This window comes from Crassostrea angulata, chromosome 10, assembly GCF_025612915.1.
Source record: "Crassostrea angulata isolate pt1a10 chromosome 10, ASM2561291v2, whole genome shotgun sequence".
In the NCBI taxonomy this organism is placed as follows: domain Eukaryota; kingdom Metazoa; phylum Mollusca; class Bivalvia; order Ostreida; family Ostreidae; genus Magallana; species Magallana angulata.
The window spans coordinates 23,656,015-23,671,357 of NC_069120.1; the positions used below are offsets into that span (position 1 = coordinate 23,656,015).

A 15,343-nucleotide genomic window follows, 5' to 3' on the forward strand; every position below is an offset into this window, starting at 1 on the left:
GCCATCTACAAACTGATTACCAAAGTAATGTAATGTCTAAAACCACGGTCCGGAGTCCGCATAGTTCTCTACGATGACGGAAGCCCAGACGACATTGCATGTATGTTTAATATGTATACATGTATATGTATACATGTACGTTGAAAATGCACGGATGTTTCACAATGACGAAGACAACTGCTATATATGCATAATGATTTGGATGTTTATTATTTGGATGAACAGTTAATAAAATGGTTCTAATATATATGGTCATTGGTCGTTTTTAGTTATTTTCTAAATGGGCCTCGAAACTCTCTGTTACATGTATTTTTTCATAGAAAAATGCTTTTGGCATATATCCATTACATATGAAACAAGAGGCAAATGGGCCACATCGCTCACCTGGGCAACAATAGTTATGGTAAAATCAGCTTAACATAGTCATAATTCAAACTATCTTGGCAATGTAGTATAATACATATACATACATATATAAGTAAGAGTTCATTTTTTTACCCTGGATATTCTTATGTTTATAATCAAGTCCCTTTTTTAAAAGGATGATTTTTATGGTTATATCACCTGTTGAGCAAATTGTTTAAATAAAGGATATAAACCTACATCAAACTCTGAACCCCTTGTGAGGCCTAAGAATTGTCCAGGGGCCAAAGTCGAAACAATTTGAAAGAATCAGCATTGTGTCAAAATGCTCGCATACCAGGCACGAAGCATCGTTTTTGAAAGGGGGGGGGGGCAGACTCATCCAAAAAAATCTTGACAAGCAAAAATTAAAAAAAAATTGTAAAAGGTTACTTTCCAAAATCCTACGTGCCTGCATATAAGTAAACCACATATCATAACGTTTCATTTTTTTGTGAATAATATTTTCCTTTGTGAAATTGGAATCCCACCCCACTCCTCAAGATTTTGATTTGAAAGAATTTAATTAAAAATCTACATTGTCTGAGGTTGCTTTTCTTGGCAAATGGTTTTTTAAAAAAGACATTTCAATTATTTTCCATTAACATTCCTATGTAACCCCCCCCCCCCTCCCCCGGGAGCATGATTATTTGAAAGAACCTGAATCTACCCTGCCTGAAAATGCTTTCACACAAGTTTCAGCTTTCCTGGCTAATTGGTTTCTGACAAGAAGATTTTTAAAAGATTTACACTTTATATTCCAATGTAAAAGGTCGACCACCCCTATTATGGCTCCACCCTACCCCAAGAGTCATGATTTTCACAAATGTGTGTCTACACTATACCGGTACATAAGGATGCTTCAAAACAAGTTTCAGCTTTCCTGGCTGATTAGTTTCTGAGAAGATTTTAAAAGATTTACACTATATATTCCTATGTAAAAGTTCGACCCCCCTGCACCCCAACCCCCATCCCCCTCCCATTGTGGCTCCACCTTCCCCGGAGTCATGATTTTCACAAATTTGTCTCTACACTACATAAGAATGCTTCTACAAAAGTTTCAACTTTCCTGGCTGATTAGTTTCTGAGAAGATTTTAAAAGATTTACACTATATATTCATATGTAGAAGTTCGACCCCCCCCCCCTCATTGTTAATCCACCCTCCCCGGAGTCATGATTTTCACAAATTTGTATCTACACTACATAAGAATGCTTCTACAAAAGTTTCAACTTTCCTGGCTGATTAGTTTCTGAGAAGATTTTAAAAGATTTACAATATATATTCATATGTAGAAGTTCGACCCCCCCCCCCCCCCTCATTGTTAATCCACCCTCCCCGGAGTCATGATTTTCACAAATTTGTATCTACACTACATAAGGATGCTTCCACAAAAGTTTCAGATTTCCTGGCTGATTAGTATATTCTAGTGTAAAACTTTGACCCTCATTGTAGCCTCACCTTACCCCCGGGGACAATGATTTGAACAAACTTGAATCTAGCTACACTATCTGAGGATGCTTCCACACAAGTTTCAGCTTCTCTGGTCAAATGGTTTCTGAGAAGAAGATTTTTGAAAAATATCAACAAATTTTCAATAATTCCTAATTATCCCCCCCTGAAAGAGAGCATGGCCCTTTATTTTATCAAACTTGAATCCCTTTTACCTACTGATGCTTTGTGCCAAGTTTAGTTGAAATTGGCCCAGTGGTTCTGGAGGAGAAGTTAAAAATGTGAAAAGTTTACAGACAGATGGACGGACGGACGCCGAACAAAATGTGATCAGGTAAGCTCACTTGATCTTTCAGTCAAGATTTCTGTTTGAAACGACCCCTCGCCCCTGGAATTTGAATAATAAGTATCAACAACTGTGTGAAAGAGCTGATTGGTTGATTTTTTTTCTAAATGGTTTGTTACGAACATACTCTATTGAACGTATATATAATACAACTGGGACTTGCCAGGAACTTAGACTATTATCTCCTTATCAATGTTTTATGTAATATAGTTATTGATAAAAACCATGCACATTTATAAATAGGTCAGCGAAAATTATTGGGCAGATATATATAGATTATTATAGACTTTACAACAATAGCTCGTTACGAAACAAATTTGCGTTTTTAGCACATGCTTCGTATTAATGACAACTTTAGTCTTGAAAATGGCCTCAAATGAAAACACGATACTTTTACTATAGCCTCAATGTGTCTATGGTAGGAATCAAGGTAAGTATTAGAAATCAACATTACTTAGCACTTGCAGCTTACGGGGATAAAGATTTGGATTCATGTCCTCACATTTTTATTTCTTCCTGGAACGTACACGTATCATCACCTTTTTTTAAAAGGGGGTGGGTGGGTGGATGGCAGCCTCATCCAAAAAATCTTTGCAAGCAAAAAAAAAAATCATGAAAATTCTAATCCTTCAGCTCTTAAGCAGTTCAATTGTTTCTTTATTTTCACTTCCATGCAAAGAGGTATAGCGCACTTACTATACGATTTGGCCTCAGATATAGCCTTTAGCAAACATCAGACATTTTCAATATTATACAATATTTAGTTTAAATATATTCAAAGAAACGCAAATTACACAATCACCATGCTCTAAGTCTAAGACTCTTAATTATCTTACACGACATCATTAAACTATTCAGGTTTTGTGTGGGATATATAGGAAAGTAGTCAGTATACGATAAAAAATTGGATATTTGACTATTTTAACCACTCTAAACCAAAGACATCCGATTAAAATTATGTTCTACAGGTAGTGTAGTACACGTTTACATTGAATTAGTTTTGGTTTAACGTGGTCTTCGTACTAAGTATTGGACAAATATTTCAATTAATTTCTTTTCTAATACAATCATGTTTATAACATATATATTGAGAATGCATTTTTTGAAAATGTTAGATGCGTGGCCTAGTGGTAACGCAGGTCTTTTTGATTTTGTGGTCGCTAGATCGAATCCACTAAGTAGTATTTTTTTCACTTAAATTGAAACATGAACAGAAAAGAAAGATTAAGTTACACTTATCTAATCTTCTAGGTTTTTAAATATTATCTTGTTTAATTCAGTCTGAGTATGAGTACACCCAATATAAACAGTTCTCTTTATTAACACTTTACATGTACTCTATTTACACTTATATCCATTGCACTTTGCTTGAACATATCACGGTTCAGAATATCAACTACTGTTATACCCAGAGTTTCCCGAATTTATGACAAATCAGTTGTTACAGACACCATTATAGAATCAGTAGTTTATCCAGGTTCCGAAAATCATATTGCGACAGCTTGGTACCTGACGCTATTTTTTAATAACAGGTACTTTCCGTCCAAACATAGGTGTAGGCGAAATAATGGGAAAAAACGCTATACCTCTTTAATCACCAAACACATATTGAGATCTTTGAAAAAGGCTGAAAGAATTTTTCCAATTCTCTGGTACAAATTCTGTTGCTGGGATTTTTTAAACAACAAAAATACAAAACAAAAGTCGCAATAAAATTGTTCAGATTAATTTATTTGAAAAGAGGAAACCGAAATCTTATTGCATTTATCTCACATGATATATGGGAAAAATGCCAAAGACTCAGTCTCCACTTTCTGACCAGTATTACAATAAGTGCAGGTGTTTCCATTGTGTGCATAACTCTTGTCAATCATTCTAAGAACACATGAATCTGAAGTTCCTCATAAACTAAAAACCATAAGGCGATCCAACTAAAGCCTCAGCCGCTGGAGAAGTGCCGAAGATTTCATCGGCAAAATCATGGGCTTCATCCACCAAATGACCAGTCATCATGAACGGGATCTTCTGGATGTAGCTGCTCTTTCGCACTCTCTCTGGGTAAACCATATTCCTGTCAAAATTTTTTTTAGCATGAGGTGACAGTAAATGTAAAAATAATTTTTCTAATTTCCAAGTTTCGCCAAAAAAAAAAGTAAAAATGAATGTTTTATATACTTACCACTGATCTTGTTCACAAAAGTAGTACTTCTGAGGGGGAGGCATGCCATTGAAGGTCGAGGCTGCAGACATGGTGTATGCACCCATGTCCCTGAAGAAGAGCCAGTGTCCCACCCGGAGCTCGGGGAGGGGGCAGTCCTCCAGAATACAGTCCAGTCCATCACAGGTTGGTCCCCAAATGCTGCTACTGTAACTCCGTTCGTCACTTTCCTATTTGTAATAATGAATAAAAAGAGAGCTTGACTTATTGAAATAACTCAATTTTTTCCATTTTAAATTGGAAAAATTATTCATTTCCTTTATTATTATTTATTTCATTTATTTAAAAAATTTTATTACAAAAATATACAATTTTACAAAAAACATATATGGTTAAAATTTTGCTGGCACAAATTTTGGAGACAAAGGGGAATATAATAACATAATTTCAATTTTTAAAGAATTTTTGGCGCACGACCCTTCTTGCAGACCCATGTGATTGTATATGTAGTTAATGTGATACATGAGTTTAAGTACAATATTTCTACTAGGTGTTAAAAGCAAATCATTATGTAATCAATTAATTTGTAAAATCAACATTCAGTACCTGAAGAGTGCTAACTTCCACCTTGGCATGGTCGAACAGCAGGCAGTTGAAAGAGCCGTACACGCCATCATTTACGTAGTACATCATGACCGGTCCTTGGGTGTCCACAGGGTCATCATCTACGATAACACGGAAATATCAAGTTAGCTTTTAACATCAATTAGTAACATTAATATTTTATCTATTTCAATAGTTAGTTGTATTACTTGAAAAACAGTTCAATATTCTGAGCATTTTCTTACAATAGCTTGAGTGGATAATAAGAAACTTTCCTTGTTATTCCCAATCGTTTGCTATTTATAGTGTACATATTCATTTTTGTTATTCAAATATTGTATCATTACTTGAATGTCAGTCAATTTAAATCTTATCTTGGTAAAACAAAGCAAGCAATCATTTATATACCACATGATGGTCTATCTGACACTTAATCTGTTTTCTTACCATTGGTCTTCTCTTTGGTCACTACCCTCTTGGCAATGACGTTGACAGTCAGGGTGAAGGCTGACGCCACAAAGTACCTCCCTGGTTCTGCGATGATCTCTACCCCCTCTGAAGCTGGGAAGTATTGGTCCAAGGCCTCATTGACAACACTGGCAATCTAAAGCATTGACAAATGGTACATGTATGTGCACATCACAAAGTATTTTAAAAATGTAATTTCCTAAATTTGTCTTGTTTGTATCAAATTTTTTAAAACATTTAAATTATACCATTTATCTCAAAAACATTATCAGACAGTTGTATTTTCTTAATTTCTAATAAAAGATATTTGATATTTAAACAATTTTAAAAAAATTATCATCCATAATTAAATACACTGTACATGTATTGCTAAATGAAAAGTAAACACACTGCACTAAATGGAATTGGAGCTGATTGTTGTCCTGGAAACCCTCCTCCAATGTCAAGCAAGGTCATGTCAAATCCCATGTCAATGGCTAGATCAAAGACATTGCGTGCCTGCTGAATGGCCACAGCAAAGGCTTCTGCTTCCTCACACCCACTGCCAACATGGAAACTGTAACACACAAAATCACAATTTTATCATCACAAAACATTTTAAGGTATCCGATGTACAATTGAGCCAGAGAGCTCTGGATTTTCCGGGATGAGCTCGGTAGATAACGGAGCTTGAAATAAATTTTCAAAAAGTCGCACTATTTTTTATCTGACATAATAAGCGATAAAGAATAAACAATTGATGCATAAAGTCAAGCAATATTTTTTTTTCTTATTTTAAAACGAGTTATTTTAACTTTTCCCCCTTACGCTGATTGTGACGTTGTAGCAGCTTTACGTCATTTGCCGTTGTATGACGTTATTTTTTTCCCGCGGCGCTCTTACAAACTGTGCATAACCTGAATTGGGGTAATCTGTTAATCGTATGGCCCTATTCAATTTGTTCAATTTTTTGTATACCTAATTTCATTATACATACAGAGTGTTTCGGACCTAACATTTGTATTTCCTACTAATTATTTTCAATAAGTACCATGCATACGGATTTCTTGGTTAAAATGCTTGTACACGTTTATTGTAATTATTGTGTTAAAACATCTCCTTGTTATTTTCCGTAAATCAAGTTACATGTAGGCCTAACAAGAGTCAAATAATGAAATTTCTAATCATTGATTTATTTTTTCATGGAGATTCCAAACAATTTTCTTCTCTCGCATTTCATATTAAATGTATGTGCATGAACGGTACATTTTTTACTTTTTCAAATTCGCTGGATTTTATATCATTCAAATAATACTATTAGATACTGATTCCGACTGCTTTAAAGTTAATTCGTTTCATTTTGCTGTTTACATAAAAGAGGCGCGTCACCATCCAATGAAATCAAATACTAGTTTTCGAGATTTGATTGACAGATTCAGCCAGATAGCCGATGTCCGATGAATGTTATGTGAGGTATTTGTACACAATATTATCGTGTAAAAAATGCATGCTTATTACAACATCACAGCGTCATTGATGGTTGATTTATATTTTGTTATAATTGTGTAAAGCATGTTGATGTATTGTGCATTCCACAATTGTATCGATACGGAAACATCGTAGTCATACTTTATCGACAGTCTCCATTTTAAAACTGACTTAATTTTTTTGTTAAAAAAGGATACAATTTTGAGTAAAAGATAACACAATATATATTGTTTTCTACGAGTAAAAGGCATGGAATGAATTCTAATAAAACATTTCACACGGTTCTTGCACGCTTTGTTCGTAACGCTTTACACACCTGATGTGACCCGCTATTCACGACTTCGTTGTATTAGTAACAATATTTTTTGTGCAAACATTTTGCTGAATGAAAAAAAAATCAACAATTTAGATATTGAATTCTAAAACTACAAGTTCTCAATTGTAAAGGATAATTACCAGGTAACGGGAATATGCGTTGGATTATGAATGCGACGGCTAACGTGGGGGGGGGGGGGTAAAAATCGTGTGAGTCGTCATGGTCATTGTAAAAAAAAAAATCGCAAAAATAAATAAAGATATTGATGAAGGTAATCAATTTATGTAAAAACTTTATTTTTATTAAAATATGTTAGCAATATTTATTTGATAAATATTATTAATGATTACACATGTTTTCGTCAAAGAAAAGTAGTATTTTACCATGCGTGATTTGCAGAGCTAGAGTTACTTCCCCATAGTGATTTGGCGGGAAAAACATATATTTGTAGAAACTACATATCCTTACCTATCAAACGAGTACATTGAACATATACCTTACCAGGCATCATTTTTTGGTCAATTGTACATCGGATACCTTAAGTGGTATCCCTCTATCTAGTCTGACCTTCCGTTTATTATTTGTGTTTATTCTGTGGATTTTTTAACTTTCATAGTTATTACATCATTGGCAAATTTGAGATATGTAACAGGAGACATAACTTTTGATAAAAACATTTTCCTTTGTAGTCAACTCCAAAGACAATTTGCAAAGAATGCACTGAAAGGTATCTTTAAATTGTGCACTGCTATCACATTTAAGATTTCTTTTTGAAAATACTTATCTGTATTTCTTTTTGAAAATACTTATCTGTAAGGCAAATAAATTAAACTCTATTTTTTGTGGCAAAAAATTAGTTTTATTATTATTTGAGAACAGAAAAAATTCATTTTCACTTTAAACAGAAATTGATTTACATGTACTTCACTATCAAAGCCGCAATAAAATTCAGCCTAATGTTTTTGCACTTTCAAAACTAAATATCATTTTTTTGCCATAAAGCAAAATTCCATATCATTTTCAAGAAGTATGAGCTTGTACCAAGGTATTTACCCATGAAAAATTTCCATTAGCCAAATTCGGATGCAGACACTATTATATAAACTGACCTGACTCCCATGACATTGAGTCCAAGGTTGCGAGCCACCTCCAGCAGGGTGCAGGCTTTGTCAGGGTGACATCCATACTTGTTCCCTAGCTCACATTGAACCTTAAAGTTGGAGGGAGGGAGGATTCTCAGCACCAACCTAATCAATGGAAGAAGGAGACATAAACTTTATACAGGGAAAAATTGTTCAAAATATATGTAAAAGAGATCCAATCTTTGGAGAATGAATTTATTTGAATACTGGTATGTTCCAAATCATGCTACGGTACATTTATCATGATGCATTTAAAATTAAATTCTTATCATAATACATTTCTACTTCTTGAAATCATTTCAAGGAGAAAGGACAAGTTTTAGATTATACCTTTACCTAAAATTGAGATTTCCATACAATAAGGAGAAACTAAATTCTCACATATCTGGGTATACATATTTTCAAATTATTTTCCGCATAAAGACCAAGGATGAAGATTATTGTCTTTTAACTTACTTGGCTTCAGGAAATAAAGCTTTGACTTTATGCAACTCATCCTCATTGTCAAAAGTCATCATCTCCACATTCTTCTTGGCAGCATATTTGATGAAGGAGTTCTGTTTGCATGGATTGGCATAGATGATTCTGGAAGGATCCACTCCCAAATCCAACACTTTCATGATTTCTGCCTATAATATGGAGAGAAAAAATATAAACTTCATGAGTTTTAATCTTGTCATAAAGTGAAACTTGAGTTCAAATAAAATGTTTGTGCTTAACATGCAATATAAAACATTTAATCTTTAGAGAAGAAAAGAAATTTGAACAATTCCTCAGAAATTCTTTGACAGCTAATTTTCTCACAGCATCTGAAACATTGATACAACAGTATTAAAACAATTAAGTCAATTCATAAACTGGATCACCCACCTTGCTTGCACAGTCAAAATTGACTCCAATATCAGACAACAGCTTCAGGACAGCATAGTCATCATTGCACTTAACAGCTAAAATAAAAACACAAATGGTGCACAATTAAATGTCTATCAGGTTCTTTTTGGCATTAAAAAACTGCATGATTATAGTTCGCTAGATAAGAAATTTTACCATAGAAGGGCATAACCCTTGGCAGTGTCTCTTTCCAGACTTGATACTTTGCGATGATGTCCCCAAGGTCACCAATAAAGAAAGCCTCCTCTTTGACCTGGAATTATTTGAATGAACCAATCAATCAATGCTACTTTTGCAGCCAAAGATAAAAATTATCATCAAGATCATTTCAGCTTTACATATAACCTGAAGCGGATGTATACCACTGATAACTAGAGTACAATGTTCTGAGCATTTCATTTTCATAAACACACAATAGATTCTCTCAAAAAAAGAACTAGACAATTGGATTTAAATTTTCCAGTGCCTAGAAAAATTGAATTCAATACACAGCGAAAAATTTACAAAAAAAACAATAACAGGGTAAAACTACATGTATCTAAAATTAAACACTCATTTATTTTATCAAATCTCTGACTCCGACAAATAAATGCCAGCCAAAGTCTTTATCAATAATGCATGGATTTAAACTCAACAGAAAAGCTGCCTCACTTAAAAACAATAAACAATACTTTACAGAATAGATTACCTCTCGGTCATGGAGGGCAGCTTTCTCCTGGACAAGGCTCTTGATGGATCGTTCATAGGTTATCATTTGAACGGTACAGTTATTTCCGAGGTATTTCTTCATGATTATCAAAAGTTATGCAAGCAATCTACAAATGGAAATGATTTCATGTGAATGTTTTAACTGGGAACAGCTTTTATTTTCTGAATCAAATTTTATGGGTCAACTGCAAAAGAGTTCAGGCCGTCACAGAGAGGAAACTGTTGCCCTGTGATATGGGAAACAGTGATGGGGGTGGGTTGATGGATGTTATACAAACAATTATAACTACAAGAACAAGCTCTGTGATGATTGTTGCATAAAATGCAGGCTGTTTGTTTTCCTCAGTAAGCAGGTCTTGTTATATGTGTAAATGAATTTTATTACAAATAATGTGTTAAAATTTATCCAGTATTTGTATTAGTTGTGAAACTGCTTGAAACTGTACCAGTATACTAAGATTGTATTATGAATGTATGAAAGAGTTAACTTTATGTCTGAAGACTCTGTTACAGTAGGTAAGCTTTGTGATATTCTGAGCTTTGTACCTGGCCAGAGGAAACACCTGCACTCAACCGATACTAGCTGGGTTCCCACGGTGGTTCTGCGTTGAAGTTAAACTTCTGCTTGAGTCTGCAGAAGCCCTCGGGGCACTCGATGTAGAACCTCAAGGAAAAACCACCCTGAAAACAAAAATATGACATCAGAACATCTAATCATCAAAATTTGTCAGGCTTTTATCACACCATATACACAGTCAGCATATTCATCCTCCTTTTTGACTTACATGGGTCATGGATTGAGAAATGTTATGTAGGTTTATTGTCACCCTGATCATGTTGATAAGATGTACAGTGACTACATTGTTGCTACTATAATAAAATGCACTGTACTTGGCTAGGCTAGCACTGGTATTCACTGATAAATAGAAACGTTAACTTTTATTAATATACGGTGTAGCTGAGATCCATATATATTACTGTAATGATCAAAAATACAGAAATGAATTATAATTAGCAATAATGGTGCAGTTGAACTTAGCCTTAAAAGAGCAAAAACGCCTAAACCTTCTTATTTCATTAAAATACAGTTTTTTGACTGACACACATCATTTTGCAAGTTGGATAAAGTGTCTGGCAAAATTGTCCATAAATATGCCATTCATATGTAAACTTCTGGACTTGGTTTAACAAAAGATTTAAGGACTTATGACCAAATTTATCAATGCTAAATAATCTAATGGCTGTAAAATACAATGATATTAAAATAATTGTAAATGAATGGATTGGTTTTATGTAAATTTTGTCTATTAAATATCATTTATTAAATGAGACTAAACATATTTACAACTTTTTCATGTAAAAGGCAGCCGTGGTGCTATCAATATATCAATAAGTTATGCAAGTAATAAGGACATTTTGAATTGTTAAGTAATACAGCCTATATATACTAAAGATAATTAACACATAGTTGGACATTTGGGGTAAGTCAATGAATCTTATTCTAACTTCAATCTTGACAAAATTTGGTAAACAGTTTTGAGAATATCCCTGATTGACATGTCCTCCCTTATGGTGGAATAACACACCTGGAAAAAGTCACTCAAATTAACAGGAAACTTTTTGATAATGAAAGATATAATGATAAATAAACTGTCCAAATTTAAATGTCAAATAAGCGAAAAATTTGCAGTTTGGGGATAAAAAAAATGTATATCTAAAATAATTATTCCAGTAAGTAACAACAAAAGCTCCTGAGGGATTCGAACTCGGGATGTACGGATCACAAGTCCGACACTTCATCCACTCGGGTATGGAGCAAGTAATAAGCTTCTGTCCATAAAATCCTTTTGACAAAACGAAATGTCCTTTCGATCAGCGGTCAGCCATTTTGTGACAATGTGTTATTTCACCTTAAGCTTTATTTATTTTAAAAAAAATTTCCAAAATATAAAACACTAAATGCCATTTTAGCTATCTTTTTAACAATTCATAAATGGAAGTTTTTAATGATTCTTTTTATTGTAAAATACAATAAAATATATCCAAGATCAATTTGGATTGTTTTATTTGTTTGGAACAAATTCATGCAATACAAAAGTACTCTTTCCATCAACCAAAACTTTGTGTGCTAGATGCCCAGGAGTCAAAATAAAAAGATTACTTCGTATTAGGGAAAAGTTGCATTTTAACATGTTAAATAGACCTTCATTTTATGTTACTCAGTAATCATAGTTTGTCCCAAGTTATTACTTCATTCATCTCTAGATTAAATTAATTCATTTATTTAAATTAAAATAAACACACCTGGCAACAATGTACAATTCAAATCGATAAAAGGAAAAAGAATCAAAGATTTCTCAATCAATACATCATCTGTTTTTACCCAGAGAATTTCATTAATTACAAAGTCAACCAGTTACCTCATATATAATGCACATATATTCCTTTACCAAATAACATTCGAACGTGTCATCCCGTAGGTTATTTATGAAAGTGATGAAAATCTGTTTACAAACCATTCTTCTACAAAAAGCTTAATATACTGATGACGACATTTTTTAAATGGTCATCTCTACTGGAAGTTCAAGGTTGTCACCACGTGAAAATCACATGTTTTCCTAAGTAAACACCGATTTTAACTCAACCTTTCTTATTTTTAAAAATATAAACCATATATGTTTTGTTAAAACGATGACATATAAAACAGAAAATTGTCAAATTTTTCATCATGATACTCAGATAGGAAACCCAGTGTGCGTCCAAACAAGGCAACGTCCGATCCGGTATCGTGTAACTTACATAAACCCCAATAAAACTCACCAAAACAGAAACCTCGGGAGCGCTAGTACCCTTCTCCTCTTTGGTCGGAATTTTGCCCGGTTTTGTTAACAAAAATGACAATAAAATATCCCCGTAATTACAGTTTTATCCCCCTGAATAAAATATCGCTTGTTCAAAGCTCATTCAAGAGAAGGAAGTTGAGTAAAAGGAAGAACCTACTGTCAATTTCATTTATTCCGGATAATAATTTCTCAAAGGACAATAAATGAGAGCAAATCACAGAATCTATGAATAAGTCCCTCTAATCCATTCATGAAAACAAAAAAGTTATTAAAATGACAAAGATTTTTTTTAGAATACTTTATGCAAACTGTAGCAGTTGCTGCTTTGTTAAGAGTTTTCATTTTTTTTTAAATAAAAAGTGTTTTCTCAGTGTCATTGTCAAAACTTTTCTGAACATTTTTCTAAAGCATAAGCTAATTAAAACGTCATTGGAATTTAATTATTTACCATATAGGTACTTAATTAGTGATAATAAATATACAGAATTTAGTCATTATAAAAAAAACTTACTGATAAGTGGAAAAGTAACAGCATTCAATTATGAAAAGACGGTATAATTTTTTTTTCAGAGTCATTCAATCCAACCTGTGGGTTAAATAAACACAAAATCTACAAATCTGCACACATATATATACTCATTACTTTTATGTCTTACCAAGAAATATAATAAATCTAAAAGATCAGATTATGTTCCAGATATAAACACAATGAAATACAAAAAGAAGTCATAATATCGATGATCAAATTACTAGTACTTAAAAAACAAACCATATAAATTCTTCGCATTCTTACATAGAGCATGCCACAAAAACTATTGAATTCTTTATCCACATGTATATATACACGCGTAAAAGATATATGTAAAATATAAAGAAGGAAACAGTTTCTGATATTCATTACCTTAAAAGTGTCTTTTAAAGCGATAAACTGTTATGAAACTGAAAGTTGGAAATACATATTCTCAGAAAACCTTGTCCCTAGTTTTTAACATTTTACCAGATGCATATTTTATTTGATTTTTTTTTAACTAAAAACGATTCTCATACCCGAACACTCCCAGATGATTCAAATATATGCGAGTGACTGCTTATATAATGTAGGAGACTCACTACTCCCGCAAATAAGTAATAAGTTTAATTAAGTTTATTCATTGTAAAAGATGTGCACTCAGGATTGCATTTGATTCCAAGCATCTCGATATCATCCGGAGAAATATAGTCGACTTGTTAACAAATCAAAGATGTTACTTTCCTCGGTAGATTAACCAGAAGTAAGTTACATTGTAAAGAATTCATAAAGATTCAACTCTCCGAGATTTATGACTGAAGGTGATTTCAATTTTTTTCAAGCAAGTGTCATATTAATTTTGTTTTGAATTTACTGGTAGTGTGTGAATACAAATTAAATGAAAATTTACGAAGTTGTTACTATATTTACGCCCTCCTGAATCCTGACATGTTGCAATTGCCATATTGTAAATTTTGTATTTACTGCCACCCGGTAAATTCAAAATTTACAACATGTCAGACTTTCCTAGTATATTAAAAAAAATTTTCATTGTAAAAATTAATTTGAAATTATCGCGTTTTGCGTTAAATCGCGAGAATTTCATTTTTGTTACCGACGAAAATAAGCTCCACGGGCTTTCGTCAATTTACAATATTTCACAAAAACAAAGACATAAATGTTTCGTGAATTTTTTATTCGCACATGTGTATAAATAAATTGACATCTTGTGATATAAAATTAATTAGAGAGATAGGTCATATCTTATTAAGCTCTTAAATAGCGAAGTTATTGTCTGTCCAGAACTTTAAAATTTTTGAAGATAAATTGTCCACAAAGCTACGGGGATTCTGCATTGCAACAGATATAAAAGTAAACCCGGATGATTACGTTAAAAAACTGTGCGTGGCATTACGAGTGACTCCCGAATGATTAGAGACATCAGATTTTTCCATTTAGATCTCCGTAAATAATCTATTTGAATTGTTCTTGTGAATTGTTCTGAATTTATTTGTTTGTTTTTTGGGGGGTTTTTTTGTGGGTTTTTTTGGGGTTTTTTTTTTAGGGGGTGTTAAAAATCGTACAAATTAATCTGATAGAAATAATAACTTGAGACAGCTAATAGAAAACTTTGTATATCGGCTATCCAGTTATTTTCGCGATGACCTCGTGTTCGCCTTCCTTTCACGATCATTGTCACATTGCAAAAAATACATAAACGGAATATCGATATTTCTTTGCTAAAAGAAACTTTTTAAAACGTAAAAAATCACTGAAGCAAATCAAGAAATGATACATCCTTATCTTTTTTGTGACACACGACATTCATAATAGCATTGTTTCCGATATCTTCAAGCTATAGATGTATTTATTATAAGCAACGAGGATGATTTAATTGATTGCAGAATACGTTATTCGGTCTTTCCCAACTAAAAAGAACAAATTAAAACAAATATTTACACTTTGCCAATGTATCAGCTACATGAATATCTGCTGATGAGTACACAAATAAATCATAAAATATTAGTTATTATGTCCATG

At 33.0% G+C, this 15,343-nt stretch overlaps 1 protein-coding gene across 1 annotated transcript; it reads right to left on the reverse strand.

Annotated features, from left to right (window-relative positions):
- Positions 1-3,909: 3,909 nt before the first annotated feature.
- On the reverse strand, positions 3,910-12,930 carry LOC128166771 (ornithine decarboxylase-like). Its single transcript, XM_052832137.1, has 12 exons — positions 12,773-12,930; positions 10,499-10,633; positions 9,933-10,059; positions 9,401-9,497; positions 9,224-9,300; positions 8,810-8,982; positions 8,321-8,458; positions 5,819-5,984; positions 5,408-5,564; positions 4,964-5,082; positions 4,379-4,587; positions 3,910-4,270 (listed from the first exon to the last, which is right to left on the reverse strand). The coding sequence occupies exons 3-12, from the start codon at positions 10,032-10,034 to the stop codon at positions 4,108-4,110; spliced, it is 1,401 nt and encodes a 466-aa protein (XP_052688097.1). The 5' UTR covers positions 10,035-10,059; positions 10,499-10,633; positions 12,773-12,930; the 3' UTR covers positions 3,910-4,107.
- Between the last annotated feature and the right edge of the window lie 2,413 nt (positions 12,931-15,343).